This window comes from Galeopterus variegatus, unplaced genomic scaffold (assembly GCF_000696425.1).
Source record: "Galeopterus variegatus unplaced genomic scaffold, G_variegatus-3.0.2 Scaffold1386, whole genome shotgun sequence".
NCBI classification, from domain to species: Eukaryota; Metazoa; Chordata; class Mammalia; order Dermoptera; family Cynocephalidae; genus Galeopterus; species Galeopterus variegatus.
In genome coordinates this window covers 38,350-64,705 of record NW_007727497.1, presented here as the reverse complement: position 1 = coordinate 64,705, position 26,356 = coordinate 38,350, and the positions used below count along the sequence as shown (strand labels likewise).

Genomic DNA, 26,356 nt, shown 5'->3' with positions numbered 1-26,356 from the left:
GAAAAAAAAAAAAAAAAAAAAAAAAAAAAAAAAAAAAAAAAAAAAAAAAAAAATTCCAGCCCATAGAAAAGTTGCAAGGAAAGTACAATGAACAACAACATACCCTTCATCTAGACTCATGAACTGTTAACATTTTGCCATATTTGCAAGTTCTCGCTCTCTCTCCCCCGCTCAGCTGAGTTGAGAGTTAGCAGCAGACATGATGATACTACACCCTTAAATACTTCAGCATAGATGAGGGGTTTTCAAAAAGTTCAAGGAAAGATTTGTATTATCTTTTAATTCTATTTTTCCACAAACTTCTTGGAGTACCTTCATATCTCCTAAAAGTGAGGACATTCTCCAACATACCCGACACTGTAATTATCACACTCAGAAAGTTTAACTTTGTTTTCTTTCGTGCCTGGCAGATGGCTAGTACAGGGAGAAAAAAATTTTTTTTTTTTTTAAACGATGACCAGTAAGGGGATCTTAACCCTTGGCTTGGTGGTGTCAGCACCACGCTCACCTAGTGAGCAAACCGGCCATCCCTATATGGGATCCGAACCCGTGGCCTTGGTGTTATCAGCACCGCACTCTCCCGAGTGAGCCACGGGCCGGCCCAGAAAATTTAACTTTATACAAAACTTTATATAATATACAGGCTATTTTCAATTTTCCCCAATAGTCCAAACAAGGCCCTTTAATGCTGTTTTTTTTTTCCGATCCAGGGTCCAATTCAGGATCACACATGGTCATGTCTCCTTAGTGTCCTTTATTTTTTATTTATTTATTTTTTTTGTAAAGATGACCGGTAAGGGGATCTTAACCCTTGGCTTGGTGTTGTCAGCACCACACTCACCCAGTGAGCTAACCAGCCATCCCTATATGGGATCCGAACCCATGGCCTTGGTGTTATCAGCACCACACTCTCCCGAGTGAGCCACGGGCCGGCCCTCCTTAGTGTCCTTTAATTTTGAACAATTCCCCAGCCTTTTCTTTCTTTCATGGCACTGATATTTCATGGCACTGATAGTTCAGGCCAGTTTTTCCCAAAATGTCTCTTAATTTGGATTGATCTGATGATTGTCTCCTCATTATTAGATCAAGTTAAATTTTCTTGGCAGGAATACCACATAGGTGATGTTCCTAACGAATTAGTTACCTCAAATTTTAGTAGCTTAACTAAGACGTGTATTGACCTTTAGCATTGTGTAGCAAATTTTGTGGAATACAGTGTGTCCTTTTGATTCTCAGATTCAGTTCCTTCTGCATTTCAGGAAAATTCTTTGTGTTTTATCTTTAAATTTATATATACATATATATTTAAATTTATATTGTTTCATTTGTTGGCTGTCTACACTAATCATCTATGTCTTTCATACGTATTAGCATCTCTCTAATTGTGTTAATGTCTTTGGCTTTTTCTGCTGCATACACTGTGATTACCTCGAGCCTCTCTATGTCAATGATAGGATTTTCAGCAATAGCTATTCAGTTTCTTGCTGTTTCCAACCTAGCAGTTTTGTAACGTGCTGTTTTATTTATTTCCTAAAATCTGCAATCTTTTATCTCATTCTCAAATTATATCATTTCATCTTTCAGCTTTTTTTAAAAATCAAATTCCTGTTCTTATTAAGTTATGCCATCGTGAGGAATTTCCTTCTGTTCATTCAGTTATGTTTTCCTCTTTTACATGCTCTGTTCCTTCTTTTTCTCCCTTGATGTAACATGCTTGCAGTTGCCATGTAATTTCTTTTCATTTTGCTCATGCTTGGGAAGCTCTGTAAATTCATTCTTTTATCTCTAACGTACTGTGGGTGATTTCTTGACGTTCCACTGTAAGAGACAGTTTATTTTGTCTCTCAAAATTAAATTGAAAGGGCTGGGTATTTTATGTTTTCTTTTTCTCTAGCCTAAGAGAATTACATCAGGGGATGGTCAGGTAGTTAAGGCTAATTTAAGGCAGTGAAAAATCTTTGTTAAAACACCCAAATTCTTTCTCTCTTTTGAGATTTTGTTAACTCTAAGGTTCCCTCTACCTAGCTGGAGTGCAACCAATCCTGGGGGAAGGACGGTTTTTTAACTCAGTGCATGTGCTTTTCACTAGTCATCCTTTTTAAATTATTATTATTAATATTACTTGTTTACATTTTTAATGTTTATTAGATTAGATTAAGCTTCTTTTCTTGTTTATTTACTCTTGGGGGTTCTTGTGTGTGGTTTTTGTTTGTCGGTTGTTTTTTTTAATTTTTGGCTGGTTTTACTTTTTGCTCACTTTATCAAGTATTCAAGGGTAATAATTTTTAAAGGATGTTTCAGTTGGCTATCTCAACCCAGGAGAATACAATCTAGTCTGTAATCGATTTAGAATGTATTTCAGCAAGCTAAATAGATTTTTTTTAATTGAAAAACTTCTTCTTCCACATGTTTCCTAATTCTATTCATTGAATAATCCATCTTTCCCCACAGATTTTTAAATGCCAGTTTTAATAGAAAATGCCTACTTATCTGTTTCTGTACTTTCTATTTTCTATATTTCATATGTGTCTGCACTGCTGCTTAGAAATGTATATTTTTGTATTTCCTGTTTCTGTACTGTTGCTTGTAATGTATATTCCTGCTTCAGTACAACTGTTTTAATTACTGTAGTTTAATAAAATATTTTCATATTCACAAGTCTCCTCCATTACTTTCCTTCATCATTATCAGTTCTATTTTCATGCATCTTTCTGGATATATTTTAAAATCCTTTACACAGGAATCTAGGGACTGTGGCATTTGTGCATTGTTACTGGAGTTGCATTAAAACGATACTTTTTTTTTTCTTGGCTGCTGGTTGGTACAGGGAGCCAAACCCTTGACCTTGGTATTTCAAGGCTGTGCTCTAACCAACTGAACTAATCGGCCAGCCACAATGATACTTTTTTTTGATTAAATGATCTTTATACTACTAAGATCCCATTCAAAAACAGGATATGGCTCACCATTTACTCAAATCTTCTTTCATGGCATGTAACAAAGTTGTTTCCTTTCATATAAATCCTACTTTAACTTTTTTTTTTTTTTAAGATGACCAGTAAGGGGATCTTAACCCTTGACTTGGGGTTGTCAGAACCACGCTCAGCCAGTGAGCGAACCGGCCATCCCTATATGGGATCCGAACCCGTGGCCTTGGTGTTATCAGCACCGCACTCTCCCGAGTGAGCCACAGGCCGGCCCCTACTTTAACATTAAATATTTATATTAAATAGATATTTTTGCAAATTTTTATTCCTTTTGTAAATGAAATCTTTTTTTCACTATGTCTTGTGACTGATTATTGCCAATACACAGGAAAAAGCCATAGCCTGTTTGCCTTTGTTTAACATGAAATGCTTCACAAATTGTGTCATTGTCACAGAGGGCTATGTTAACCTTCATTATAATTTCAATTTTTGTGTATGTGCTCCCCAAAAGAGCAAAGCAATAGCCTTTTTCTTTTCCAACATTTTATTTCAACATTTTTCAAATACACAAAAAAGTTAAAAGAATTTTACAATAATGACCTGTACACCCTCCACCCAGATTCCACCACTAACATTTTACTATATATCTGTCTTTTTTTATATAAAGATGACCAGTAAGGGGATCTCAACCCTTGGCTTGGTGTTGTCAACACCACGCTCAGCCAGTGAGCAAACCAGCCATCCCTATATAGGATCCAAACCCGTGGCCTTGCTGTTATCAGCATCGCACTCTACCGAGTGAGCCACGGGCCGGCCTTATATATCTGTCTTTTAACTGTCTCCCCACCCTAGGTTTATCCTTCTCTAATGTAGCCTCCACATTGTTGAAATAGTTATCTATCTAAACCATAAAAAACTTCAATAGCTCTCTCTGGGATAGAGGCCAAGTTCTTTAGCATAATCTACAAGGCCCTTCGCAAGCTCACCCATCCTACCTTTTCAGTGTCATTTCTCACTACTCCTCTTTCCTTTGTACATACAGTTCTCCTTCCTGAATAGCTCTTACCTAGTTTTGATGAAATCCTACTTACCCTTCATCCCCAGCTCAAATATCACCTCCACCATCAAGACCCAGAATTCCACTGGCTCCACTACCTGTTCCCATAAAGCTCCTGTAAAGCTTTGCCCACGCGTCTCAAATTACAGTAAATATTTGTTTAAATGTCTGTTTTCCCTACTAGACCATGATATCATCAAAAGCAAAACCCTGCTTCATCATTCTCTGTTATCCCTGCCACCAAGTAGGGTGCCTGACACACAGACGGGCTCAACAGGCCTTGGGCACGGGGAAGAACAAGACTTGATGACAGACATACACAGAGCCCTCGGCTCCCTGTGAGACCACTTTTGATCTGGGAAAGGAGGGGACTCACGTGTACAGGCATGCCCAGTTCCAGCTTCAGCCCAAAACAGGAGTCAATGAAGATGGTGAGGATGGATTCTGAAGGGTCCTGGACAAAGCGTTCCAGAATGGCATCGTGCTCCTCTGTCCACACAGCATCCGCCAGTCCTGTCAGCATCGCCCGGGAGAGGAAAAGGGGCTTCTGCAGGAAGAAAGCAGGCGGAGAGCCCAGGTTGTGACAGCCGTCTAGGATGCGTCACCTGTCCCTCCCACAGGCTCACACGTGAGGGTGTGGGAGATAAGAGGAAAAGCCAGCCAGGTTCAGATGGTGAGGAGAAAGCTCAGGATGAACTGGATGATAGGCTTCGAGCTTTTGAAGAAATGACACAGTAAAATTCTCTTGCCTCTAAGAGTAAAAAAAGAACAATCAGAGGCTGGCCGGTTAGCTCAGTTGCTAGAGCACAGCATTGACAACACCAAGGCCAAAGGCTCAAATACCCACACTGGCCAGCTGCCAAAAAAAAAGAAAAATATAGAGGAAAACTAGGGTTTACTATCTTCCCAAAATATTTCATTTATGCCTGCGGTTTATAAAATTGCACTATCAAGCAACCCTCAACCTCAAAGGTAAAAGTGACATGAGGGAACGCGTCGGATATTAGCCAAGATCAAGCAGTTAGGAGCAGGGAGATGATGAACTGGAAAGGAGAGAAGGGTACAAGAGCAATTTCTTCATGTGGCAGCCCCTCGGGATGCTGAAGTAAGTGTAAGATACTGGGTAAAAGACAATTGTCACAGCAGTAAGGAAGAAGAGGGGGGGAGACTAGAAAAACACCAAAGAGCAAAGAGATTAGATGGAAAATAAGTTTTAACTGGTGGCAAAAAAAAAAATAATCTGTAGAACTAAATAAATTAAGGAAACTAGAAGATACAAAGATATAGCTCAGTGAACATGAGAAGTCACCCCATCCTTCCCCCAGTACTCCTGGAAAATAAGAAAGACTCTCTCACTTAAAGTTTCCAGGACAAGAAATTTAATAGACAATGACCTAAAATCTGTCCTATGTATATATGGGTATGAACCAATGAGAAAAACACTAATATGGGCCGGCCCGGTGGCGCACTGCTACAGTGCGCCCCTTGGGAGCGTGGCGGCACTCCCGCCGAGGGTTCGGATCCCACATACAGACCAGCCGCTCACTGGCTGAGCGAGGTGCGGGCGCAACACCGAGGGTTGCAATCCCGTTGCCGGTCCCGGTCTGGTACGGGCGCAACACTGAGGGTTGGGATCCGTTGCCAGTCACGAAAAAAGACAAAAAGGAAAAAAAAAACAAAACACTAATATCTCAATAAATAAATGGACAAACAGACATGAACAGACATGTCATGCCATAAAAAAGAGAAAAATGCAAATATGAGAAAATGCAAATATGAATAAATGTTCAGTTTCACCTGAAATTTAAAAAATACAAATAAAAATAACAAAGACATCATTTCTTGCCTACCATTTCTTTAAAGCCTCGGTAAATTGATAAAATCCAGGTCTGGAAAGGGTTTGTCGCCAGTGTGAGGGCAAAAGCTACCATCGGTTTGGAAAGCAGCTTGGCATCATGTGTCAAAAGCATTAGCAATGCTCTTTACACTTTGGTTTGGCAACTCCATGCACAGGAATCTATCTTAAGAAAATATTAAGTATTTCAAAAGCATTCATTTCATCTATAATATTCATCATAGTATTATTATGAGAGTAAAAGATTAGAAATGGCAAAATGTCCAACAGTGATGGTTGAATTACGTACATGCGTCTGAGATATAGAACGCTATACGGCCATTAAAAATGGTGTTTACAAGGCCGGCCCGTGGCTCACTCAGGAGAGTGTGGTGCTGATAACATCAAGGCCACGGGTTCGGATCCCATGTAGGGATGGCCGGTTTGCTCACTGGCTGAGCGTGGTGCTGACAACACCAAGCCAAGGGTTGAGATCCCCTTACCGGTCATCTTTGAGAAAAAAAAAAAAAAAAATGGTGTTTACAAAAAGTATATAATAACATAAGAATATAATAGAGGAATGATAAAATATTTTGTAAAAAAACTTAATACAAAATTGTAATATATGGTACAGTTAGGATTATACAAAAACCAACTTGCAAACCTATGCCCAGAAAGGAAAGACATGTATCAAAATATTAACCTTGGTTGTGTCTGGGCAGTGACGCTATGAGTCTTATTTTCCCTTTCTTTGTTTTACTTTTCTGTCCCTTCCAATTTTCTCTTTAATGGGTAATTATGACTTTTCTCTCCTTTGTTAAAAAATTTTAAGGTCACCACTCTACTTATTCTTCTCACCCAGGTCACTATGAGTATGGCTGGGCTCTGATACAACATGGAAGTAAAGATGAAGGGGTTAAAAAAAATAATAAAAGAAGATGTAGAGGTTATTGAATGCCAATTTCTCAAGGCAGTTGAAGGAGCTAAATTGTTGAAGGAGTAAATTCTTCAGCCAAAGGAGAGAGCTGAAGGAAGAAGGAAACAGAATGTCTTGGAAATTAGTATCCAGTTAGGACAACATCTGTCCAGCTTGTTCAACGTGTTCAAGATGTTCACACTAACAACTGACAGGAGCTGGTCACAATTTGACCCAAGGTAGGGAGAGAAGGGAGGGCAGCTAAAAGACCTGGTCCTCACTTAAAGCCTTCCTCTCTTGGAGGGGACATGGATAACTTCCTCCTTTACTCAATGAACTGGATTTGTGGTGAGCAGACTACCAGCAGAGAGTACTTAGGAAGGGACCCATTGGAGAGAATTCCTGCTACACCATTCCACAACCGATCCTTTGATTCACCAGTCGTTAGGGAGGAATAGTGGCCTCAGGGAAGTCCCAAGCCTACCACTTCCACCTTGGGTTCCACTAATTCTTCTTGCTGTACTTCAGGTTCCTCCAACATTGGCTCTGGGAAGAATAAAGATACAAAAATAAAGACATTCCTTAGAAAGTTAAACATAGACACCATATGACCCAGCAATTCCCCTTCTAAGTATATACCCAAGAGACTTGAAAACAGCGACTCAAAGAGATTTTCGTATGCCCATGTTCACAGCAGCATTATTCACAACAGGCAAAAGGTGGAAACAACCCACGTGTCCATTAACAGCTGAATGGATAAACAAATTGGAATCCACTAGAGGGCTAAAAACAGAACACAGTGTGTACATATAGTGGAACATTATTTGGCCCTAAAAAGGAATGAAGGTGTAACACGGGTAAACCTCGAAAACGTTATGCTAAGTGGAAAGAAACTAGTCACAAAAGACCACATGTTTTATGACTCCATTTACATGAAAGGTCAAGCACAGGCAAATGCACGAAGACAGAAAAGAGGTGAGTGTTTCCCAGGATCAGAGGGGAAAGAGGAATAGGAAGTGACTGCTAAACGGTGAGGCTCTGATGCAACTGAGAGGTAAAGACATAGGAGTCACCTAGTACCAATTTCTCAAGAGGCTTGAGGGACGAAAATGTTCTAAAATTAGATGGTGGTGATGGTCGCACAGCTCTGTGAATATACCAAAAACACTGAATTGTATACTGTAAGAGTAAATTTTATAGTAAGTGAATTATCTCTCGATTTTTGTTTTTTTCGTGGCTGGCCAATACAGGGATCACACCCTAGACCCTGGTGTTATCAGCACCACACTCTAACCAGCTGAGCTAACTGTCCAGCCTATCTCTCAATTTAATAAAGAAAGTTGACTGGGGCGGGGCAGGGAGGCAGGGGGGTAGTGGAACAAAGGCAGTTAGTACTGAGGTTAGTCCAAGCATCCAGCTTCTGTCCTTCCATTCTTCCCCCCAGTTCTCTTCCTATGGAGAAGCTGAGGCCCACAGGAACCAACCCTTCTCCAAACCACCAGGCTGCTGGGCATTTAATTCCACCACAGGCACTCTGGACTCCCATGGAACCCAGGAGGTTCTGTTTCTCTGCCTCCTGATCTGCTGCTCACACAGGAGACTGGGGTAAAATGGGTGGGTTTCTCATCCCCCATGGACTGAAATGAGGAAGGAACAATTGAAATAGAAAGAAAAGCTTCTGGGGAATAGGACACTGTGACTTCCAGAAAGGAAACCTAAGAGGGAAATGAGATGCAGAGGCTAAGGAAGGAAGTCATGAAAAGATGCAATAGGCCATTCCAGGAGCTCACTGATGAGCGGGATGATCCAACTCTCTTGGGAAAACTACTGGCATTCCAGATTTCAGACAGGAACCAGGTCAGAAGAGGGAGACTAAGACAATCTCAAGAGTAAACTGGTTTTGTCTCCTATAATACAATTGGCATAAATAAAGTCTAAAACATGGGGCCGGCTTGTGGCTCACTCAGGAGAGTGTGGTGCTGATAACACCAAGTCAAGGGTTAAATAAATAAATAAATAAATAAATAAATAAATAAATAAATAAATAAATAAATAAAACATGCAGTACCGTAATAGCATGTGATGTTCATGGATATGTGCAGTAGAAATTTTAAAAGCAACTTGAGAATGATAAACAGCAAATCAGGATAGTGGTGACCTCTGGAGAAGCAGAGGACGGGCAAACAGGTATTCACTTGTTACTGTCACAATGTATTCTTACACTGGGTGGTGGGTACATGAGTGCTCTTATATTATTCTCTATACTTTTTCTGTTTTGCCTGAAATACAAGTCTATAATCCCTTATCTAAAACCCCTGGGGTCAGGTATATTTCAGAATTTAAAATTGTAACATGGAATGTAATATCAAATGGTATGTAATCCCTCTTCCACAGGCTCTAGAACAGCACTTAACAATTGCACTTTTAATAGTATGTGTATTTCTGCAGTGAAACATATGAATATACTAAGTGGCTTAAACAGACTCTAAATACCTTCATGTCAGCTTAGGTTAGGTTTTACCACCAAATAAATTTAAGTGCCAAACTTTGGGAGAAAAAAACTTTCAGGGCTGGCCGGTTAGCTCTCTCTCATGGCGTTGATAATACCAAGGTCAAGGGTTTGGATCCCTGCACCAGACAGCCAAAAAAAAAAAAGAAGAAGAAGAAGAAGAAGGCTTAGAGCTGGAGTAGATAGAGATCCTTGATATTTGAATATTTGAAGTTCAGTGCATTCATTTGGAAGCTCCTTCCCCTTCCTCCCTATCCAGAGGATTCTCTAAACCCAACTCTTGGCCTTCCATCTTAACTCTCCCTACTCCTCCTGGTACCCAGCTTCTAGGAGCTGGTCCTATTTTATGTTTTTGGTGGCTGGCCAGTATAGGGATCTGAACCCATGACCTTGGTGTTATAAGACCCATCCAGTCCCATTTTAAACTGCTTTAAACTCAGCACTTGAGAACTAAGAAAAATTTTGCACATTGCTAAGGTCCCAGATGCTAGGGCAGGTTCTTTTGTCCCTGGACTTTTCTCCCACGGTCATGCTTAATCTCTCACCCTTTAATATTAAAAGGTGGTTCTATTTCTATCTTGACAGGCTGCTAGCAGTGTAAAGGAGCCCCAGGTAAAAAGGGAGGTCTATGCTTAGGCCACAGTCCTGTCTACACTGGCCAGTGCTCTAACAGAGAGCCCAGTGACAGCAACAGCTACAAAAAACCTTCTAACCCTACTGGCTACCACTCGCCTACAGGAAAGTAATCCCTCAGATCAAAGCCACAGGAGGCAGCTTCTTTAAACTCTTTTCTCCCTTGATCTAGACTTCTTTTCCTGTCACCATGAACCTGAACCTCTGCAGTCTACCAAGTCCCTGCCAGATGAGGGCGGAGATACCAGAGCTTTAAACAGATGGTAGAAAGTATCAGCAGGGTTTAGGATTCAAAGGGTGGCAAAGCAGGCGGAGTCTCCATGGTGATGGGCTTAATGAGAGGAAAACATTATTTGTTTTGCCACCCAGGGTGAAAATGCGAAAAAGGAAGAGATCAAACCCTCTTCATTGGGGCAGAGACAACCAGGAACACTTGAAATAAAGAGGAAGAGGCTAGAGGAAGGATAGGCTGGTGAAATCCAGGTGCATTGGTGGGAAATTTTAAGACAGAGAGAACAAGTACGAGGCTGGCCAGGAGGAGGACACACAAAAAAGGGACCCAGCAGCAGGGCTGAGATTCTGCTGAACCCTTCAGCAGGGGGGACTTAGCCCCGCTTCTTGCCTAGAAGCAGCAGAACCTGCTCCCCAGCCCTAAGACTCTCCTGAAATACAAACATTCTGCCTCCAAGCCCCTCCAGTTTCCCCCACCCTCCACTTCTGAGCACCCCCTGATCCATCAAGTACCTACCAGGCTCCTCCTTGAGGGGCTCGTACTGGGTCTCCAGCTCACTGGCGGGCGAGGCATTCTCTGCCACCTGTGCAGCCAGAGCGGCCTGAGCAGCTCGCCCCGCCCGGGAGCCTCCCCGGCCACTCACTCGCTGCTTCTTCTCAGCTTTGCTGGACATTGTGCAGGCAAAACCTGCAGGTACACAGGAGTTAGGAGTCCACAACCAGATCCCACCACCAACTCAGCCCCCTGACTCACGTAGTTCCTTTTGAATTCGCAAATTTACTGAACCCCTGATATGATCATCTTTTCTGTGGGTACCCACAGCCTGCTCCATTAACTACAAGGGGCCTGTACTTGATAGGGGCTTTGGAGTCCTTGCTCTTTTCCTGGGATACCCCAGTTTCTTCACGGTGTTGGGTTAAGAATAAAGTCAGTCCCTCAAGGCATTAGGAATAAATGGAAGTTAAAGATGATGGCCCTACGGACACCCCCCTAATGAGGGTGTACAAACCCCATCTCTACCCAGGAGTATGAGAACATAAGACAATTGGGAAAAGATCTACAAAGTTTAAGTGTGGTTGCTCAAACCCTCAACCAGTCTGCCCCACAGGGCCATGGGTGAGTGAGAGAAGGCCCAGGAAAAGGAAGACTGTCCCTATATTCCTCACCCTTTGTCACTGTGTCAGATTATTGAAGCAAACCAAGATGGTTCTCCTATGTACCACCTTTCCTCCTGAGTTAATTGGAAAAATGCTCCTCCTACCCACACTAAAATCTGCAACATCCTTAAACAAAGAAAAATGGTATTTGCCACATGTCTCTTTAGCTTTTTATTCCTGAGGGGCAGAAGCCCTATTTTGTGTGTATGAGAAAGTCTCTTAGCATAACTGACTAACTCTGTGCAAACTGATCAGGAAAATCAAGATTATTTGACTCCAAATGCCCTGAGAAAAGATAGGACGCAGGGAGGACAAAAGTCACCCAATCATGAACATCGAATTGTGTAATGGGGGAAAAGGAGATGGGGGCATGAGGAAGGCCACAGTGCTGCCTCTCAGAAAAGTAGGATGGCAAGAAGCGGGCATCTCTCGCAGGTGTCAGGAATCTCAAGGGCAATGTCTGACTTGCTGGGCATTCCCTTTTCACTCAGCGATAGCCTGACAACCACCTGTGGCTCTCCTTCCTCATCCTCACAGGCCGCCACGGGCATTGATCGTGGGTTATGAATTTCAAACTCGAAGGATTTGTACTTTGCTCCAAGGAAAAACGTTCTGTTAGGCCAACAAATCAATAAAACCAACTGCGGCTTCTTCCATCGGTCTCCAGGGAAGCATCAAGCGGAGCTTCCCCGCCTCAAAGTGCAGCCTCAAGAGCATTCACCAGGGGGGTCGCCCCATGATCCCAGCTGCAGACCCTTCCCCAAGGGGTTCGCCCCACAGTCCCGGCCGCTGGCCCCAGGAGGAGCCGCTCTACTAGCCTGGGACTCGCTGTTACTCGGAAATACCGCAGGGGCCTCTCCTCAAACTGGTTGCCAGTAGACAAATTTCCCCTCGCGATCGCTTCCCCACACAACTGTCACTACTATCCCTTCTCCTCCCCCACCCCCCACAACTGTCCCTTGCGCTCCCCCTCCACCACTACCCTTTCTCCCCGTTTCTCCCCAACATTCCTTCCCTCTTTCCCTCGGCCCGACACACACCTCACGACGCCGACCCTCTGCTCCCTAGGCAGACTCTGGCTAAGGGGTTGCCCCGCGTGGCCCTCTCGGGCCCGCGCAGGCACGCGTCGCCATGGCAACCCCGGGAGACAGGAAAGTAATTGGAAATTGATATTTGGTATATCTCTGGGTTACTTTTTATTCCTGATAACACGAAAGGGTTTGGCCAAGAGTCACTAGTGACTAATAGGCCAAATCCCACAATCCATTGCCGAAATACAATCTCCTCTTTGTTGAAAGTAACCAGCTGCTTTCTGGTCCTCTGCTTCCTAACGAGCTCTTCAAGTGTAGGGGCCCATGGGCTTAATTTGGGTGAAATGAGTGGTGAAAACAGCCAATTCAGCCTTTTGATTTCTCTCTGAAACTGAATCATTACTGGCAATGGAGTAATGTCTTCAAAATTCAACTCAATCCAATAGGTACTTTTTCAGAGCCTGCTACAGGCTTCATACTGTGTTGTGTGCCAGGGGACATACGAAATCAATATCAAACGGAGCCAGCCCCCCTCCGCGCAGGCGCCGTGGATCCCTGCTCCGCGGCCCTACCCCGCCCGGGGGTCTTCGGCGAGGACCTGGGGCAAGAGGGCTGGGGGGCTAAGGGAAAGCAACTCGGTGTGGCGGGCTGGAGGGTGCGGGGGCCGGGTGTGAGGACTGAGCTGGAAGAGCTGGGGCTGGAAACGATGAGCTGCCGTCCCTCCGGACACAGAAGAGGCACGGGGAACCCAAGCGCCCGACCCCGGCTCCCAGGTCTGCGGGATCCCGCCCGCACCGGCCCGGCAGAGGGCGCCCGGGACCCCGCCTGCGAGGCTCATTCGCGATCTAGAAGGCGCTCCAGGATTTCCAGGCAGCCGTAGATGCAGCTGGGTCCGGAGGAAAAACCGGGGCTGGAGCACCCCTGCCCTCCGGCTCGTTCCCCCTTCTTAGTTCGGACTGGGGTCGAGGATTGCCGGGCGGCGCGGGGCGGGGGAAGGGAGGGAAGACTGGAACTGGAATTTTTGGAATCTGTGGATTGGCTTTGGAAAGCGTTGCTGGTTTGGGGGAGGAACGGGAGGCGGGGACTCCCTGGGGAAGGTGACCGGGCCGGGGAGGGGCTTCGCTCTCCATAGGAACAAAGGCTGCGTCCTGGGGAAGTGAGAGGGGAGGGGTGTGAGAGGAGGGGCAGACCTCGAGGGGTGCTGGGGGGCGCTGTGGGCCGGGGCCGCTAGGAGGCGCCCGGAAGACTGCGCTGTACCTGCAGCCGGGAGAAGCTTTGGGGAGACCCGAGAAACACAGGGAGGAGGGAAGTCAGGGGATGGAGAGGCGCTCCCCCACCCCCCACCCCCGCTTCCATCAATAGTGCCTAATTAAGACAAAGCCAGCAGCGAGCCCACTGATTACATTTCCATGAGTAGCTAAATTGATGGCATTTTCTTTGCTGGGTGAGGAGAGAAGCTGGCACCTCAGTTACCCCTTTTCTGGTCGGTGTTCACACCTGACAGATCTCATTATGCCAGTCTGGCACTATCAAGAGTGGCAGTCTCTGGCCCTCCTGAGGGGCGGGTGGGTTCATCCACATCCTGACCCAGCCTGGACCTCACCATCCCACCTACCTTATCTTTATTTCCATAACTGACAGCTCCTGCCCTTGCCCCCCTCCACTCCCCATTATCTTTTTTTTTTTTTTTTTTTTTTTTTTTTTTTTTTTTAATAAAAGATGACCGGTAAGGGGATCTTAACCCTTGACTTGGTGTTGTCAGCACCACGCTCAGCCAGTGAGCAAACCGGCCATCCCTATATGGGATCCGAACCCGGGGCCTTGGTGTTATCAGCACCGCACTCTCCCGAGTGAGCCATGGGCCGGCCCAACTCCCCATTATCTTTAAGGTGGATTTCTGGACCCTGATTTGTGGCCTCCTGCCCAGCCCAGACTCCTGTTGTTGGGAGCAGAGATTAAAGGAGACAGGGGTCCTGCTGCACCCCCAAACCAGCTGCACAGCAAGCAGGGCTAAGATGGGACGCTAGGTGATCCTCTAACCAGATAGGCTAATGGGTGGCAGGGAGAGGTGATGTGATTGGTCAGAACCCCCAGGGAAAAGTCCCAAAGGAGGGAAAATTTGAGGGGAAACAGGGGGTGGGGAACCTCATGGGCACGACTCCCTCAGGGAAAGGAACTTTGTGTAGACCCCATTTCTTTTCTGACCTCTCCAACCGTGGCTGTGCTTAGGGATCCCAGCCCCCCACATTATGCTAAATAAGTAATCAAACATCTCGCTTTGCTAATTACCGCTCAATCCGATTAAACTCTGCTGAAGCTCATCAACAGAGGTGGAGATAGGGGGAAGGGATGAAGGTGGGGCAGCAAAAGCTGTGAGGGGGCCTGGTCAGGGGCTCTAGGGGACAGCTGAGAAACAGCCAGGGTAGCAAGACTGAGGACATCCCAAAGGAAAGGGGCAGAAGAGTTGTACCCTCAAGACCCCTATCCTTGCTGCATCCTCCAGCCACAAGCTTTTCCCTCCTCCCAGAACCTTCTCTACCCTCGGAACCCAGGCATCCGGCCATTCCCACAGCTCCCCCCACACACCCTTGTCCCAGATTTAATAAGTTCTGTTCTCTCACTGTCAATATTTGATTTCTCAGAGCCATCTCCACGGAGAGGGGGTGGGGGGGTCTTCCCTTGCTTCCCCCCTACCTTGGCCCTCTTTTGCCCACCCTCAGTCTCTTTGTGCCCCCAACCTTCTCTGAACTTGCTGACTTAATGAAATGATATTAAAGTCTTAAGCAACTCCAAAAGAATGGTTGTTATGGTGAAGGGAGTGGGCAGGACGCCTGGGTCCCTGAGGGGAGCAAGAGCTGAGGTGGGGGAGAATGAGCCAGAGGCTGAGGTCTAGAGGCTCCAGTCCCCATTGGGGAGCAGCAGATTTGGGGTGAGGTGGGGACCAGACCTCTGGACCTTGGTGGGAAGCAGGGCATGAGGGCTGGGGGCTAGGAGAAGGTGGGAAGACAGAGGATATTCAAAGGGTTGGGGTCTCAGTCTGCTGCCCAGAGCATCCATCAGGGATGGAGAGGCCAGCCGGGGGGGACAGGGCCTCTGTGCCAGCAGCCTCCCTGCTGACTGTGCCCTGGGCTGGTCCCGTGAGAACCAGAATAGATTCCTCTACAGCCCTGACTCATCCCTCTTCCCCCCTTCTCCCCCAGAAGCCCCCCACAGGTGATTTGTAGCTGATGCCCCCACAATGGTAGGGGCCAGGATAGAGTCATTCCATAACATGAAGAACTGAGAGCTTCCAGGAGAGAAGAGAAGAGAGGCCAAAGGATGGGAGGCCAAACCCACCCCCACCTTCGCCCACCCATCCCCATCTCACTCCCCTGGGGACCCTGGCCCAGCCCCAGTCCCCTTGGGGTGGTGGGAATGCAAGGACATTTGGCTGGGGCTGATTGATGAGGGAGGAGGCAGCCACTGGGCACTGAGGCTGCTGTTTGCTGAGCACACAGATTCCTCCCCACTCACCAGCTGCCGCCCCCTGAGGCTGCTCAATCTCCCCAACCCCCGCTTCTCCCCCAACCCCCACCCCACCAGCCACTGGGATTGGGGGGAGCCAGATGCCTGAGTTTCTGATGGCAACTGGGGGAAGAGGGAGAACCAGGAAACCAAATGCTTCAAGTCCCTGTAGGAATCGGGGGTACCTGGTGCCTGATCCCCTCCAAACTCTACCTTCCCTGCAGGACTCCACCTTCCCTGCTATCTTCAAACATCTGTCTTGCTGCCCCATTGTCATTTCCATTCATTCTGAGTCCTTTTTCCTTCCCCACCCTAATCTCCAAGCCCATGCCAACAAAACCACCCGGCACATTTTTCCCAGCCTGCCTACAGATCTTGAAACTCTCTCCAGGGGAAGGGGGGGCCCCATGTCCGTGGTTGTTCACATAGTCCCTTAGAAAGTGCCATTTTTCATTCTAACTGAAATTCCAGATGTGATGTCAACCATTCCCCATCAGAAATTCCAGTGCAACCCCTTGCCTCATTCTCCTTTCCTTAAAATCCCCAACGCAAACCACCCCTACTCACCCACCCACCCCTCAGGTCAAATTTGTATCATTTAGCTGCTTCAGTTTGGAAGGATGGCAAAGTCTAAGCTTCAGTCTGAAGCTCAGTCCCCAGGAAAGCCTCAATCCTATGCTGTTGGTAGGGTGGGGGGACAGCTTTAGCTTCTGTGGTCCCCAGCCCTCTCAGTTCCTTTACTTCCGCTCTGCCTGCCTGCTCTGGACTCTGTGCCAGCAGCTGTGTCACAGCCCCCCAAAAGCTCAGAGCTTCATCCTTGCCCTCCCAGGGCTTAAAATTTAGTTGAGTAAAACACAACTCACAGACACACGAGAAACAAAGGGGGAAAAAAATGGAAGACCGAGTTAGATCAACTTCCTAAATGTGGATTCTGGACCCTAAGTGACTTGCTCCCCTACAGGCTGAGGCTAGGGAAGAACAGGACACATCTGAAACGTGTGATTTGTGATGTCCTTCTTGCCATTCCTAAACATGCCAAGATTTCACCTCTGTGCCTTTGCACTTGCTGTTTCCTCTGGCATGCCCTTTCCCATAGTGCATGGCTTATTCCTCCTCGTTATTCAAGGTCCTGATCAAGTGTCACCTCTTGGGCTGGCCGCGTAGTTCATTGGTTAGAGCACAGGGTTATAACACCAAGGTCAAAGTTTTGGATATTTGCACCAGCCAGCCACCAAAAAAAAAAAAAAAAGTGTCATTTCTTTCAGAGGGACCTTCCTAACATCCTACTGTAAAGCATCTCCCCATTACTCTCCATCCTCTTCATCCTGTTACTCTGTTTTGTTTTTATCGCTTTTCACTCCATGAACTTGTGTTATGTTGTTCCCCACCAAAATGTGGACTTCATGTTTTATATGAAATACAGTGTAAGGCAAAGTCCCTGCTATATATATGTATATATAGTGTGTGTGTGTATGTATATGTGTGTATATATATGAGGATACTTCAGAAAGTTTCTTAAGAACTTCATATTATCTCCTTTTGTGTGTGTGGCTGGCCGGTGCAGGGATCCGAACCCATGACCTTGGTGTTACAAGGTAGTGCTCTAGCCAACGGAGCCAACCGGCCAGCCATTGTATTAGCTTTCAATTCTATTTTTCCACGAACTTTTTGCAATGCCCTCATATTATTTACCATATACTTCCAGTGCCTGAAATGGTACGTGGAACAAAGTAGATATTTGATATGATGTCAAGTGAATGAACGAATGCACAACAAGTGAATGTCTTCTTGCCCCCATAGTCATTTTGTTGTAGTTGTTACCCTGGGAGTGTGATTGTGTATTTGTACCCAGAAAACAAGTAGGATGGCATGTGTTTTTCTATGTGGAAATCACCAGCATTTTAAAATAACTCAAATACACACAAGTCACTACCCGTGTGAAAGGCTGTATGTCTTGTGTTGCTGATGCCAGCGGGGATTGGGGGCATGGGGGGGAGTCTACAGATGCCAGTGCTCCGAGGGGGTGTGTCCCGGGGTGCTGTGCAGTCTGCGCTGCTCCTCTCCCCAGCTGTGCATCTGCCCCCAGGTGTCTTCCTGTCTCTCAGCATGTTGATGTCTTGGCTGCTCTGGTGAGGTGTTTGTCTGTCACAGAGACTATTTATCCCCACTTCTCTTCCCTCTTGTCTCTCCACCTGTGCTTCTAGATGTATGGGGGGGTCTCCCTCCGCTCCCTTACCCCTCACACACACACCCCTACCCCAGTCTTGGACCCCTCCCTTTCTCAGTGGGCCCTGTTGCTGGGCTCTGGGTTGCCATAGTGACGGTTGCCAAGTCCCTGAGGCTGATAGCCAGCGATGGGGCTGTCGGCTTCATCCACGCGGGAGGCTGAGGGGGGCTTCCCATTGTGTAGAGAAGGGGATGTTACCATGACAACCAACCCCCACTAAGGGGCAAGGACCAGCCCTTCCACCCCCCCTTGAGCCTCCCCACCTCGGGCAGCTCCAATGCGGGCTCAGAACGCAGGAGTAAATTCCAGGCAGCCCAGCACCTGGCTTCCCAATTTCCAACTCCCCTCTTGCAGAGCCTGCACCTCTCAGGACCCAGGAATCTTGCTCAGACAAGGGGGAGGGGCTGGGGTCCCACTGGACAGAGGAAGGGAAGGGGGACCCCTTGACCTCCAGGCAGATGGGAGACAGCGGGAGGGGACCTAAAGTCAAGGGAGGGGCAGGGAGGGCAGAGGTTGTGACCCCTGCTGACTCGCTCCAGTGATGCTCCTGACGGCTGCTTTTGTGGTTAGAGAATGGGGCTGAGTCTAGGGGGCTGGGCACCTGGGCTGTTTAGGGGAGAAGAGCCTGGGCTTTGGGTATACAAGGAGCCAGGGGACAGTCAGCTTGACGGCTGGGTTCTGAATCCTTCCTACTTTCTTCTGATCAGCCACATCACTCCCCATGAGTCCCCAACAGCAAAACTCCCCAAGTCAGAGGTGCCTTGGGTAGTGGTGGGCAGGAATAGACTTTAACACGTGAACATGTTTCTACCACTTTGTTCTTAATTGTGACTTGCTTTGTCTGGCTGCTTTGGTTTAGCAATGGACACTCAGGCTCTCCCCATGGGTAAACGAATATTCACATACATCACCACTTGAACTGAGTTGGCAACCGCCATTCCTGCCTGGGTTCCTCTCTCCCTCCCCTGGAGGTGGCTGCCTTCCTCTGCCTTCTCCCCTAGCCCATAATCCCCTCCACATGCACTGCCCACCTCACTACTCCAAACCAACCCTATCTCTACCCATTCCCCTCGGCCTTGTGCAATCCAACCCTCTGCTCAAAAGCCATTCTAACCATCAGTTCTCCATCCCAATTCATGTCCAGTCATTCTCCAACCTTCTTGTCAACTTTTGAAGTTTTTTATTCTTTTTTTGGTTTTTGTTCAAATTTCCCTTTTACAGTAAAACTATTGAGGTGACGGAGTAACCCGCCACCTCCCCCATGGCAATATCAACTTCCTGTTCCCTGGAAGGAGCGATTAGAAAAATCAGGAAGGAGCTGGGAAACTACAGCACCAGAGAGATGACTTGACCTCTGGTGGACAAAGCAACCATTTTGGCTGGTGATTGAGGTGGCCAACTTGGTGCCTAAGGGCAGCTTTGATTCAATAAAACTGAGCTGGGAGGAAACTGAGGCAACACCCAATTGTGCACTAGAGGGCAGGAAGAGGTATCAGCTGGTCACTATGGAAACAGTGGCCATTGCTAAGTACCACTGTCAGCTAGACCAGTCAGCGGGCCACCATACTGGTCACTAAGACAGGAGCTGTGTTGAGTTTGAAGGGAGTAGGAAATGGAGGATGGGATGACAGGAAGGCCATCTGGGTTACTGGGGGAGAATGCATGGGTTCTTGGGGTAGTCCTGTTGAGTAACAGAAATTATACTGGGATATGGAAAGGAAAGAACAAGACAAATTGGGCCTACCACAGCAGGTGGCAGTCATCTTACTTGTCCTAAAATCAGCACAGAGTACAAGGGAAGGGAGATCCTGGGTAAGTGCCACTGAATACTAGGAAAGTCCTCCTCGGTCCACCTCTGTCCTCTTACAGTCAGTAGGTTCCAGCTTCCTCCTCAAACAGGAAGTTCTTCCTGTGCCCCTTCTCCACAAAGTATGAACCATCCACCTCCCACCCCCCAATCTCCCAGACTAAGCCACTTGGAGTTCCAGCCAGATCACTTCCTGTTTCAGAAGTGCTACTTCCTGTCCTGGATGAAGGCACTTCCAGTTCCTGCTGCACTGCTTCTGCCACTTCCCAGGCCGTTTCTGTCCAGGCCTGGTCATTTCTTGTCTGGAGCAAGTCACTTCCTGTCCCAAGTTGGCCCATTCAGCATCACACCAAGTCCATACATGTCCCAGCCGGTTCATAGCTTGCTATTGACCACTGGACAAAACGGGACACTTCTTCTCATGGTAACTGTCATGACCCAACCACCCCAAATGGCTGGAGTAAGCATGTGGAGGCCTGGGGCAGGGCAGAGAAGGAGACCCTGCTGCTCATGCTCTCAGCTGGGGTGAAGTGCTAGAGCTTCCCCCATAAGGCCCCCATTTTTGGTGGACTGAGGGGAGTGGGCAGTAGGAGAGGTCAGAAGGGGGGGCCACGAACTAAGGGGAGAAATGCTTGGATACCCCCACCCAGGAGGTGGGAGAGCCACAGGATAAGAAGCCAAGAGGATAAAAGGAGATGTAGGGAGGAGAATGCTAGGGAAGAGGAACAGACCTAGAGACAGAAGAGAAAGAAGAAGAAGAGATAGAGAGAAGAGAAGAGAAAAAAAAAGTGAGAGGCAGAAAGAAAGGAGAGCCAACCAAAAGACAGACTGTTCCCACCCCTAGCTCTGGGTCAGTGAGGGGGACTAGGATACCTGGGTCAAGGTCAGAAAGGAGGCTGAGCTCGTGCCTCTTCCCCAAGGGAATAGGACCCAGGGACACAGAGACAGAGAGGGGCGCCCATGGCCAAACAGGAGGGCAGGACTGGGGCAGTGGAAGTCTTAAGGAATCCTAAAAGTGGAGAAGAAAGCTACAGCCAGGAGGAGCAAAGGAGCTGGTGGGGCAAAAGGGGGCCAAGGAGATGCTAGAGGTATCCCTCAAACCATGAATTAAACTGGAGGAGCATCCCAAGAAGGGCTGAATTCAGGAGAGCCAGGTAGGAGGAGCCCTCATACCTTGTAGTAGATGTTTGGAGGGCTCTGGGGGGGCCCATCCTGCACGATGTACACAGGATGCCCATAGTCACCACTCACCTTCTCATAGTGGGGACAGAAGGGGGGATCTGCAGCCCCACCACCCCGCAGAGCTATCCCTAGCTCCCCAGGCTCAGCCTCCCGAGGTCCCATCCCACCTCCACCCCCTAGGCCCAGAGACCCTCCCCTCCCAAAAGAGCCAGGACCAGGGTGGCGACTCTCCGAAGGCTTGGCCCGCCGTCTCCGCCAACACATGGCACCCCCAGCCCCTGCCACGCCCAGCAAGAGCAGCGCCAGCCCCCCCGCTGCCCCAGCCACTGCGGGCATGCTGGGAGGGGGCAGGGGGCCTTCAGCACCCCGGGAGGTTGCATTGCTGGTGGGGTCACCTGGCAGGGAAGGGGTGAAGGAGGAAAGAGGGGGAGGGACTGAAGGAGCCACTTGGGCATCTGGACACCCAGCCCTGGGGGTCCCCATGGGCTTCCCCAGCAGTGCTCAGGCCCCTTGGGGGACCCCCACCTCCCTTCCCCCCCAGGCCCTACTCAGAATCCAGGTGTCCAGCCCTTCAGCTCTCTGCCACATAGTCCTCCCCACTTCTCTGACAGCACTGATTGAAGCACTGACTTGGCTAATTAGTTCTAATTGAGTCTTTTCCTCATTTGGCTTCCATTCCCCTCCCACCCTCCCATCCTCTCTTCTCCTCTTTCCTGTATCACCGCCCCCAAAACTGAAAGGGAGGGAGAGGATGAAGGCAGGGCAGCCAGGGTCTGAGAGCAGAGGAGGCTGGGAAGGCAGGGGGCTGGGCCCCTGGTTCCTACCTGGTATGTTCTCCTTCCCAGGCTCCAGGCTGTGGGCTGCCCCTCGGTCTCTCTCCATGGGCATTTCAGACACAGGTTTTCGGGGGACAGCCCCTCCTCGGGGACCTGGAAATGGAGAAGACACAAAAGAGAGGAGCTGAGACAACTGCCCCCTGACCATGATGGTACTGCCCCAACCTCCCTCAGCAACTACAAGGTGTCCCCCCAGCCCCACTCACTTTGTCCCACTCGGAGAAGCACCTTCATGCCTCTGGTTAGGCACACGCCCCCCTGCAAGCTCTCCAGGCCTTCTCGGGTGCCATCCGATGTGGCTGGGAGAGAAAAGCCAGAGGGAGAAGTTGGCACTCCAGAATCCAGCCCATATTCTGTCCCCATGCCCTGGTACGAACACTACCCGAGGGCATAGGGTCTCCCTCTCAGCTCCAGTAGTCTTCCTCCCTCACCTGCCCTCGACCCTGCCCTCTGCCCTGCCCTCTGCCCAGCAATACCAATTATGTAGTAATCGTGATGTGAGCGGAACTCATGGCCCCAGAGGTTAGGGCTGTACTCCTGGAACTTGATGGTGAAGCGGAGATCCAGGTCTGGCCGATCACAAGTGAGAAGGAGGTTTGGGGCAGGGGGTGCTTCACAGCGCCGACCCTGGGCACCCCCTACAAGATACAGCTTGTAGAACTCATAATTAGGAGAGGAGTGGGGGCCAGGAGGCCTGGCCCGGGGGCAGAGCAGGTCTAGCCGGTCCCCAATCTGAGGGTAGAGCACGTAACCACCCTCTGCCTGGAACCTGTGGGGAGGAGGGTGAGTGGACGAGGAGGAGACGTCAGAGGTCAGGCCCCCAGAGCTTTCCTTCCCTCACCCCACAACCCTCCAGGACAGCAATCCTCAGCTCGCGCCTGCCTGCCTGCCTTTGTCTGACTCTGCAAGCTCACATCAGAAGCAGCAGGGAGCTGGGCTCAGAGGTCTCCTGCCCCTTGGTGTGCCCAAATGCACTCTTCAGCCCGCCCTCACCACATGCACACTGCCATCTCCCGCTCCATCACCGGCACCGTTGCCATGGCAACAGGATGCCAGTTACCAAGGAGCTGGCCTCTCTGGAACCACACAGCCCACCCCTCCCAGGTGATTTCACTATTCCATGGCAGTCAACCATGGGGGTAGAGCCTCCCCTCCTCCAGACCACCACTGAATTTCAGGCAAAGGGGACAGTGATGGGGGTGTGGAGGGTGAACCAGACCAGTGTCCCAAGTGAGCCACGCAATGGGACAGGAAGCAAATGTCCAGTTTGGCAATGGCTCTATATAAAGCTAATGGGAACCAGGGTCCGGAGGCCAGCTCTCTGGGTCATTCCAATGCTCAGTCCCCCTAGCCTGGCTCTTGGATTTCCGGGGGAAAGTACTCTATTTGGAATTGAAAGAGTTGACTTTTCTAACCACAACCGACACAACTCCACATCTCCTGGGCCAGTGGGCTCAGGCACCCACTGGCCCAGCACAGCTACAACTTGCCAACCACTGCAGCCCCTCCCTGGGCATTAATAGCTGAGACAAGTTCTCAGAACTGGGTCCCAGGGGACTGCCACTCAATATCTCCCCAAACTCCCAATGACCCACTCCCTCCCAACATCCAAAAGAGCCCCCAGGACACCCTAACTCCCTTTCTCAACCCTATCAGAATAAACCTAACTTACATCTTCAAGCTACACACCTGATACTCAAACTGCAGCCAGGATTTGGTGGGTGGGCGACGGAGTACAGAAAAGACATTGAGATTATATTCAAAGATATAAGGAAGGGCAGGAGAAATGCCAGGACAGGGAAGTGTAAGGGAGGCCGAGAAGTAAAGAGAGAAGAACGGTAATCCTAGCTCTCCTTTAATCAGTGTAGTGTATTCAAACACCTCACCTCTAACCCTCATAACAGCTGTAAGGATTGAGGATGCGAACTCAGAAAAGTTAAGTGACATGCCCAAGGCCACACAGCTGAAAGCAGCAGAGCTAGGATAAAGGCCAAGGATTTGATGAGCTCCAAAGCCCACCCCCTTCCCATGGCCTCACACTGCCTCCCCAGGGAAGAAGGCATTTTTCAAAACACAGAATTCTTTTGCTAATGGCGAGTGGTATCAGCATGTAAGCAAGGGACCCAGATGACCTCCCAAAGGTTCTGTCCTAGTCTATGTGGCTTGAAGTTTCATCTGACCCCTGCCCTCTTTTCAGAGCAAAGCAAGCATGCCACGGAACAGAGGGTCTGCTGGAGGAGTTTGCAGCAAAGATTGGGGAGGGAGCAATGGGGTCCTCAGGACTCTAGATGCAACAGGGAAAGAAGGAGGCTTTAGGGGGCTCGAGGCTTCTCCCAGAAAGAAGTCCCCAAGCCAGGAAGGCAGGAATATGTTCTGGCTGGGAAACTGTTCTGCCAAGCGTTCACTGACCCTCTGGCTGTGGGCAAGAGTTGGGAGAGACTGTGAAGAGAGTCAAGGAGCCTTAGGGAAGCTGTCCCCAGAGCCCCCAAACTGAACCCCCTTCCCTGCCATCTCCAGCACTGAGTCCCTTCCGGGGAGGGAGGCACCCCTGCCCTTCCCCTGCGCCTCAGGAGCACCTACTCAGCAGCTCTCTTCTGAGAGCTGACATTAACCAGGCTCCCTCCAAGCCCAGCCCCCGACGGGTCTCCCACAGATCCAAATAACAACGACACTGTCCTCCTGCTACCCGTGAACTTTCTTATCCTTGCCCCTTGGGGTCCCCAAACTCCTGACACATCACTATCACCACCCACATCCAGTTCTGTGTGGGACCCAGGAGTCTGGCTCCCAAGATCACTTCTCTCGAATAACCCAGCACCTCACATCAGGGCGCCAGCACCTTCCCTCCAGCCTCCTCCCTGCTCAGAGAACCCAGCCCCCAAGTCCCCAAACCTTCCATACCCCCTGCCAGGGGGGTCTGGGGTCTCCCCAGCCCCATGCCGCTCACCTCTTATTCGCCGAGTTCCAGTAGACAGGCTCCAGGCTGAGCCCAGACACCAGCCCCACAAAACCCAGCAGCAGTAGGGCCCCGACTCGCACGCCCCCTGGCCCAGAACGGGGGACCCCCATGACCCCGCCAAGGCCTGGGGGGCGGGGCACCAACTCCCCCAAAGTCGCTCACCCCCTGGGGTGACTGCCTTGGCTGCCTGGCTATTCAGCCCCGACCACCCCGAAGGCTGATGCCCCCGGCTCCCACGCGGACCCGCTTCCTGACCTGCCCGCGCCCCCGCTGCAGGGCGCTCAGCCCCGCAGGAGCCCTTCCAGGGGCCGTCTGCAGGCGCCCTACGCCCCCCCGGCCCACGCGCCAGCACCCCGGGGCTTGTGAGCCGGCCTAAGTAGGGGACTGGGGGAGCCGGGGGCCGGGCGGGGGCGGCATGGGGCGCCGGGCGAGGGAGCAAGGAAGGGGACGCCGAGCTGGAGCCCCAGCCTCGCCAGGATTGAGGGCAGCGGGCTAAGGGAGGAAACCAGTCCCGAGCCCAGGAGGGGGGAGTTAAAGGAGAGGCGGGGAGGGGGAGAGGATGGTGGAGGGAAAAACTGGAGCTGGAGCTCGAGGCGGAGCGGGCGGCAGCATCCGCGGCCCACGCCCCCCACACCTCCCTCACCTCGCGCACCTCCCGCTCGCAGCGGCCGCCGCCCCGCCTCGCTCCCTGGCGCGGCCTCTCACGCCCCCTTTGTCTCTCCGCGTCTCCGTCTGTGGCTGAGTTTCTGCCCGGCTCCCCTCCTGCCCTGCGATCGCCCGAGCGGTTGGAATCTTCCTCGCTCGAATCCGGAGAGGCTCGCGCTCTCTCCCCCCTGAAGGACCCACCCCTTTCGCTCCTGCAGCCTCCTCCTCCTCCACCCCAAAACAACACCGCTGCGCCCCGGAGGTCGGGAGGGAATAATAATAACCTCGCAGTCCTGGCACTTACAAAGTGCGGCTGGGTTGATCGCCACGACTACCTGTGGGAAGTGGGAGGGGAAGAGCTAACGATCCCATTAGCGCGATGAAGAAACTGAGGCTCACGGATGCCCCGCGACTTGCTCAAGGTCACACGGGGAGTCTGGGATAAAGCCGGAAACCAAACCAGGGCTGCTGAACTCCCACTCCTGGGGTCTCTTTTGTCACAGCTCCCTGGACCCTTTTCTTGAAAGGCAAGAGATGGGGAGGAAATTTGGGCCCTTCTTAAATGGTTGTGGGGAGAAGCGGGGCTGGGAGAGGAAAGCCGTACCTACAACCCAAGCCCGCACTCCGCAGGAAGGGCTGTTTCCAATTATCCTGGGGGAAGGGAGGAGCTGCCTTTTTGGGTGTAAGAACCCTGGCTTTCAGCACCTCTGGGCAGGGGCGACATTCCTCTCTTTCCTTGTCAAGCCTCCGCAGGCCTTTCGTCCCTTCTCTTTGAGATCCAAAATCACACATCCTGCTGGCTGTATCTCTTCAAAGTCCCCCTTCCAAGTGTTTGGCAAGGTGTGTCTGGGAGGGGGTTGGGAGGAGTCACTGCTTCAGATAACACACTCACCCCCACTC

At 49.6% G+C, this 26,356-nt stretch overlaps 2 protein-coding genes across 2 annotated transcripts in view; both read right to left on the bottom strand.

Annotated features, from left to right (window-relative positions):
- DNAH2 (dynein, axonemal, heavy chain 2) overlaps positions 1-10,787 on the bottom strand; it is a 104,518-nt gene extending 93,731 nt beyond the window's left edge. The window contains exons 1-3 of the mRNA XM_008576677.1: positions 10,625-10,787; positions 7,219-7,280; positions 4,361-4,531 (exon numbers count right to left, since the gene is read on the bottom strand). Coding sequence (XP_008574899.1) covers positions 4,361-4,531; positions 7,219-7,280; positions 10,625-10,781 — 390 coding nt within the window. The 5' untranslated portion in view covers positions 10,782-10,787. The remainder of the gene's footprint in view (positions 1-4,360; positions 4,532-7,218; positions 7,281-10,624) is intronic.
- An 8,397-nt stretch (positions 10,788-19,184) lies between these two features.
- Positions 19,185-25,006, bottom strand: EFNB3 (ephrin-B3). The gene is made up of 5 exons (XM_008576657.1): positions 24,800-25,006; positions 22,329-22,621; positions 22,059-22,151; positions 21,841-21,945; positions 19,185-21,411 (listed from the first exon to the last, which is right to left on the bottom strand). The coding sequence occupies exons 1-5, from the start codon at positions 24,919-24,921 to the stop codon at positions 21,002-21,004; spliced, it is 1,023 nt and encodes a 340-aa protein (XP_008574879.1). The 5' UTR covers positions 24,922-25,006; the 3' UTR covers positions 19,185-21,001.
- Positions 25,007-26,356: the final 1,350 nt, after the last annotated feature.